The sequence below is a fragment of the Solanum lycopersicum genome, chromosome 5 (genome assembly GCF_036512215.1).
Source record: "Solanum lycopersicum chromosome 5, SLM_r2.1".
In the NCBI taxonomy this organism is placed as follows: domain Eukaryota; kingdom Viridiplantae; phylum Streptophyta; class Magnoliopsida; order Solanales; family Solanaceae; genus Solanum; species Solanum lycopersicum.
In genome coordinates, this window is record NC_090804.1 from 59,019,770 (window position 1) to 59,027,315 (window position 7,546).

At 25.4% G+C, this 7,546-nt stretch overlaps 1 protein-coding gene across 1 annotated transcript; it reads left to right on the forward strand.

The window, feature by feature from the left end:
• Positions 1 to 664: 664 nt before the first annotated feature.
• Positions 665 to 5,220, forward strand: LOC101250696 (GDSL esterase/lipase At2g04570). Its single transcript, XM_004240107.5, has 3 exons — positions 665 to 1,164; positions 3,854 to 4,352; positions 4,812 to 5,220. The coding sequence occupies exons 1-3, from the start codon at positions 784 to 786 to the stop codon at positions 5,003 to 5,005; spliced, it is 1,074 nt and encodes a 357-aa protein (XP_004240155.1). The 5' UTR covers positions 665 to 783; the 3' UTR covers positions 5,006 to 5,220.
• Positions 5,221 to 7,546: the final 2,326 nt, after the last annotated feature.

Sequence of the window (7,546 nt, forward strand, 5' to 3'; positions counted from 1 at the left end):
AAATAAAGCTTCAAAATCACGAATTTTTAAAATGTTAGGCCAAAATTGAGTGCCAACACATTATACATGTAGAGATGGATAATAATTTTACTTTAAAGATTATCTCTAGTATTATTGTTATTATTTGTCTTGTTACCTTTCTGAAATAAAAATTACAATATATTTTTCCTATATTACTAGTGATTTATTTAGATTTATCATTGAAAATTTTACTTTTATTTATTAATTTTTAGTAATAAAATCACTAAACAGAAGTTAAATCAAATATATATCTCGTAAATTCATGAAACTTACACACTATATCTCAAAACTTATGTATCATTTTGTACTACATAAAATGTCTCACCGTAAGCCTTTGCCTTTTAAAAGAGCTAGTAAAAAATAATTTAGATAACTACTTCCTCCGTTTCAAAAAGAATGACATTCTTTTCTTTTTAGTTTGGTAAAATTTTAATTTTAATTTTCTACATGACATGTTTTACTGTCACAAGATTGAAGACAATTTTTTTACATTTGATATAACTTTAATTTAGTATCATACGATTCAAAAATTTTCTTTAATTTTTTAAACTTTATGTCAAATCAAATTAAATAATTTTTTTTATAAAACGGATGAAGTAATATAAAAGAGGACGAGTAACACGTAGATAATTTTTTTCATTACTCAATCATTAATTATTCACCAACAAACTCCTGCCAAAGGACCCTCTTTCCCACCTATTCACCTGTATAAGAAGTAAATATACTTAACTCAAATTCCCATAACCTTAACCCAAAAAAAAAATGGAAGCTTATTACAAGTTCATTCCATGTCTTATTATAATTTTTGTTCAACTAACTATTATTATCCCTTGTGTTATAGGAGGAAAAGTTCCAGCAATTATAGTATTCGGCGATTCATCGGTAGATGCTGGAAATAATAATCAAATTTCTACTGTTCTTAAGAGTAATTTTGAGCCTTATGGACGTGATTTTTATGGTAAAATGCCAACAGGAAGATTTTGTAATGGGCGTATTCCGCCTGATTTTATATCAGAGGCTTTTGGTTTGAGACCATTTGTGCCTGCTTATTTGGATCCAATGTTTAGTATTACTGATTTTGCTGGTGGAGTTTGTTTTGCTTCTGCTGGTACTGGTTATGATAATGCCACTTCTCAAGTTCTAGTAAGCAATTCATTACATCTCTCTACTTATTGCTCGATCTGTTTTTCAATTTATATGACACATTTTTCGAAATTCAAATCATTTTATTCATTTTGTTTCTTTTTATTTGTTTATTCTTTAAATTGACAAATCTATTAAGAAAATAATTAATGACTTAAAGAGTTTATCATTTTATCCCTATTAATTATGAAGTGGATGAAAAGTTTTACATTTTTCAAACTAACTAGTCATCTAATAGAGGATATAATGGGTAAAAAAAAATTCCTAATTTTTTGAAATGGACAAATAATTAGGGATAATTATAAAAGGAAAAATAGACAAATAATTACAAACCAAGGAAGTATGTATCTTTCATATAGTTTTATATAATTTATGTACATAAGTTTTATTTTTTTTAGAAAAGGAAAAATTCACAAGTACCTCCCCAACCTATGTGTGAGGCATATTTTCGGCCTACGTGACACTAGATTGAAAGAAAAAGTCAATCAGCATTGGACCCACGAGATAGTGTCACTTAAATCGAAAAGGGATAGAAAATTATGATAAAATAAATTCAAAGATAATAGAACCTTAATATAATATAAATGTGTCTATGAGATTTTGAACATAAATTGAGAGATACTTGTGCATGATCTCTTAAAAAAATAAAATTTTAATGCCCAAATTTCTAATAAAACCAAAATTTTCATATATTTTAGGACGGGTGAAATATAGTAGCATTTTTATTTTTAAGTGAAAAAAAAAAGTGAGACAAATCATTTCATGGATAGAATATTTGTCTTGTTATGATTTTCATATCATATTTGAATTTTATTCTTTTTGGGAAGGAAAATTAATGTACTAGTAGAATCATTGGTTTTATTTTTCTAAAAGAAAAAAATTTAAAACTCTTTCCTATTTAGTTATTTCTTTCTCGAAAAAAAAGTTTGGATTTTTATAATTAATTGAAGATTGTTCTTCTTATATCATAATATAACATCATTCAGGCATTCATAGTATAGTCTTTTACGAGTTTTATTTTGCAAGTGATTATAATTTCAATAAATTTTATGTTTATTTAAATATTAATTTAGTTTTTAATTTATAAAGCACTTAATTAAAATATTATATAGTTTACTTTATTTATCAATTTATTTATCACCACTCAGATTTATTCTATTTTGAACCTAACAACAATATTATCCATCTTAAATTGACTTGAAGTTTAATTATTTTATTTTTTGTGGTAATATAATTGTGTTTGTTGGGTGAATCATGAATAGGACATCTATTAACCACTCTCCTTAATTTAGGAAAAGGAAAAATATAAAAATCTTTGTGGAGCATTTATTATACTCTTTCCTCTTAGTTTACGTGGTCTAATTTTGTTGGGCACAGAAGTTAAAAATATAGAAAAACTTTGAAAATTTTCAAAATTATCCTTAAAAGAGTACAGCAACTTTATGAACTCAAGATGCATGAAATATTACTCCCTCATTTATCTGTTCTTGTTTGTTACTTTCCTCCTTTAATAATAGCGTTTATTATATCAAATATAATTATTCAATCATATTTATTTAATTTATAAAATTAAAAGAGAATTTATTTTTTATATAATTATTCAATCATATTTATTTAATTTATAAAATTAAAAGAGAATTTATTTTTTATATCTTTTTTATCATTTTTATTAAATATACTCTATCTGTTCCTAATTACCTGTTCACTTTGAATTGACACTCTTATTGAGAAAAATAATTATTGACATAGAGAGTTTATCATTTTACCTCTATTAATTATTAAGTAGATGAATTCAAAATTTAAGATTTTCAAGAAATTTTACATTTTTCAAAATTAATTAATTGAGGGTATAATAGGTAAAAAAATTTATCATTTTCTGATTTGTCAAAATGAATAAGTAATTAGGAACAACTAAAAAGAAAGAAAAAATTGATAAACAAGGACATGGAGTTATATTATAATTCAACACATTTTTCAAAGCATTAAATTTAATAAAGTCGAAGGATAATGTAGTAATATTATCCATAGTATTTATATTTCTTAAGGGGTGTGTCAAGTCAATAGTAGACAACTATTATTCGACAGGGTGAGTATATTATTTTAAAATGTCCATCTATATTTTGTAAATTTATAAAATTAATGAATAATTATCTAGACTTTTTAAATTTATAAATTAATGAATAATTTACTATGTTGTGTATATTTTACATTTGCTATTAAATGCTACTCATTTTTCATTGTTAAATGACTTATATTTAATAAGGGTGATTTGATAAATTACCCCTATTATTTACTTGTTTCTTGATCAATGTGTCAAGAATAAAAAGCAATAATATCATTAATTTTTTTTCAAATAATAAAATATTTTCTTTTTTTAAAAAAATAAATAAATAAACTAAAAAAATGTATTTCCCATAAATTAGAATGGAGAAAGTATTACTTATGCACAATCCGCCTGAATTGAAACAGATAAAGTATTATGTATATATAATTCGTATACATAATTCATCTAAATTGAGACAGAAGAAGTATTATATATATATATATATATATATATATATATATGTATATATATGTAATCTGCCAAAATAGATGAAAGTATGCCTATTATCAATTATTTTGACGAGCGACTATACAGGTGTCAAAATTTATTTATTTTTATATCTAATTAATTGACTCCTTTTGACAGAATGTGATACCATTGTGGAAGGAAATAGAGAACTACAAGGAGTATCAAAAGAAACTAGAAGCATATGTAGGGAGGAAAAAAGCAAAATACATAATACAAGAAGCACTCTATCTAGTGAGCTTGGGAACAAATGATTTCTTGGAAAATTATTATTCAATACAAAGCAAACGTGCATCTCAATTTACAATAGAACAATATCAAGGCTTTCTAATTGAACTTGCTGAGAATTTTATCAAAGAAATTTATCAACTTGGAGCTAGGAAAATATCATTTACTGGACTTCCTCCAATGGGATGTTTACCTTTAGAAAGAGCAACAAATATTATAGGAGGACATGGAGTTGCATGCAATGAGAAATATAATGATTGTGCTTTGAGGTTTAATGTGATGTTGAATGGTTTGGTTGACAAGTTAAATAGGGAACTTCCAGGGATGAAAATGGTTTTTTCTAATCCATATGAGCTCATACTTCAAATTATCAGAAATCCTTCCTCATTTGGTAAGTTTCTTTTTAATCCTTTCAACTATTTGGTTACTTCTCTCTTTGCTTTGTTATGTTATTGTAAATGCATAATACATAAATATGTATTATCGGACTTCATCTAAGATATTTTTTCCGTTTCAAAAAAAAAAGATTTAATTTGACTTGACTCTGAGTTTAAGAAAATAAAGAAGACTATTGAATCTTGGGGTCCTAAATTAAAGTTATGTGAAATGTAAAAAATTTCTCTTTAATATTGTGCTCTTAAACATATCACATGTCAAGTTGTCCTGCTTGAGCTGCTCTCTATGACTTCTTATATATATAGGAGAAAAATATAGTATTAAAACTTACCAACTATATTTATTTTACAATTTCTTAAATGTAATTCACCATTTCTTACATCTCTTTGGATGGATTAACAATTAATTAATTATCTTCTAATGAATTGGTTAATTTGTTTTGCTTGGAAAACAGGATTTGAGGTGGCTGGTGTAGCATGTTGTGGCACAGGATTATTTGAAATGAGTTATTTATGTGACAAATTAAACCCACTAACATGCACTGATGCAAATAAATATGTATTTTGGGATTCTTTCCATCTCTCCCAAAAAACTAATCTCATTATCACCAATTTCTTGATGAAAAATGTACTCAATCAATTTTTATAATATCATGTAACTTTGTACAACCATTTATTGTCTTGTTTTTTATTTAATTTGCTAAAATATATTATAAAATGTACTACGATCCAGAGTGTGAAAAAAACAATATATATTTCATTGTATATATTGGTCATATTTGTAATCTTCATGTAATTTGTGATTCTTGTTTGTGTAATAAACTTGTATTTATTCGTTTAAGGATATTAGTATAATTTCTCTTATTAGTTGAGCCTTTTTTTTTCTTCTCTTGGAGTACACTGACAATTTAATTACCATTTAGTCTCTCAAATGGATCATATCTCCAATAAGACATATATTATCAAATATATTATGAGCAGTACATGTTTGCTCATTAAAAATATTATCAGAAAAATTCAATAGGAAAAAATCTTAGTTAAAAAAAAAGATTGGAACACATTTTTTTTCTCTGATAAAGACGACCACAATTTAATTATCCAAATCTCCGCATTCTGATTTTGTTATATCAATTATTGGAATTAAAACTTTAGTGATAATTAAAGACTACCTTCTTTACCAAGATCTATTATATCAAATCATCAAAAACGTAAAGCTAGATATAGAAGCATACTTTAATACATGAGTGTAATAGTAATTCTCCATTTTGTGGTTGTCTCCCAAACTAAAGACTTAGTTATCTTGTCCTTTTCATTGATGGAATGCCAGAATGAAAATTTTAAGTCTAATTTGGAGATAGATAAAATTTATCCGCATCGAATATTTATACTCAGTAAATACATACATGTCATATGTTTAAATTTATAGTTTATTTTACTTTATTAAATCACGTAATAATAAAAATTACATTAACTTAGTATAAACATTCGATGCGGATAAATATTTTCCATTGAATTATAAATCTATATTTATAATAGCAAAGTTAATTTTCTCTTTCTTCTTAACCAATCATTAAACTGAAAATTACAATTGAATATCTACATATAAAAATCCATACGTTAAGATGAAGTCTCTTTTAGATCCATCGACTTTAAACCTTGAAAAATCACTAGTAACCTTGATCAGTCTTTTAACGAGAGAAACAAATACATTATTATTCTTAAATACATTATTATTCTTATATTATATACAAGTTCATAAAAAGTTCTAAAACAGGGTGGCCACATTATTACTAGTGATTAAAATATTGAAACTTCAAAGTCATACCTTTTCATGATCACATGTCACATTCTCAAATGTAACAAAAGATCAATTCCCACATTATATTATTGTGTACTTGGGGGACATATCATATACCTAATCTTTTCATTTTAGAATTGTAGGGACAAATTCATGCAGCATATGATAATTTAGTAAAGATGAAGAGCCTGTTTGGCTCAGCTTAAAAGTTGGTCAAACCGACTTAAAAGTTGATTTTTGACTTATTTAGCTGTTTGGCAATACCCAAAACAACTTATTTTAAGTTAAAAAAAACTTATTTTAAGCCAAAAGTTAAAAGGTGGGGTAGGGGTGCTTTTTTTCCAGCTTATAAGCTGTTTTAAGTTGACCACATTTTTACCTGTTTGCCCTTAATATTTTTATACAATCTCCAAATTACCCACACAACCCTAACATCTCTTTCTTCTATTTTTCCCTTTTCACGTGTGGATGATAGACAATTACTATTACTAATGAATGAAAATAAAATAAATTTTAAATCTTTCAAGTGATCTATTCAAATTATATATTATTAAAATGTAAAATAAGTTGCACATATAACTTAAATAAAAATTTTATATTCCTCTTATAAATAATTTGTGATAATAAAGAAATATGTGAATGATAGACAATTATTATTACCTATGGATGAAACTAAAATAAAATCTTAAATCGTTCTTTAATCTATTCAAATTATATATCTTTAAAATCTATAATAAGTTTATATTCCTCTTATAAATAATTTGTGATGAGAAAGAAATATGTGAATGATAGCAAAATATAATTATTTATGGCTGTAAAATATAAATAAATTAACTTTTATTATGTTAACAGCTTTTAAGGGTATTTCAGACATTTTAATTTAAAAAGTTGTTTATCAGCACTTATTTGCCAAACACATCAACAACTTTTTTTTTTAACTTCAGCATTTTTATCCAAACGCATAGCTGCTTATTTTAAAAATAAGTTTCAGCACTTTCAAAAGTACTTTTTTAAAGCTGCTTTTATTAAGCCCATCCAAACGGGCCCGAAAAGTTCAATTGAATTCTAATCTAATTTAATATAGAACGGAAAAGGGTCTAAAATATTCTCAAAGTATTAGAAATGGTATAAAATTACCCTCCATCTACCTATTGACTCCAAAATATCCTTCACACCCACCCATTGGCTTCAAAATATCCTTTTCATCCACCTTTTGGTTCAAAATTGACCACTTATTTAACAATTTTAAATTTAAACTATTTAAATATTTTTTTTAATTACGTGGCGCTAAACAATTTGTTATAATTTAACTTATTAGTATAATTTATAAATCAATTCGCTACCCACTCATTATTAATTGAACCCCTCCAAATTAATAAATCTGTCACATTA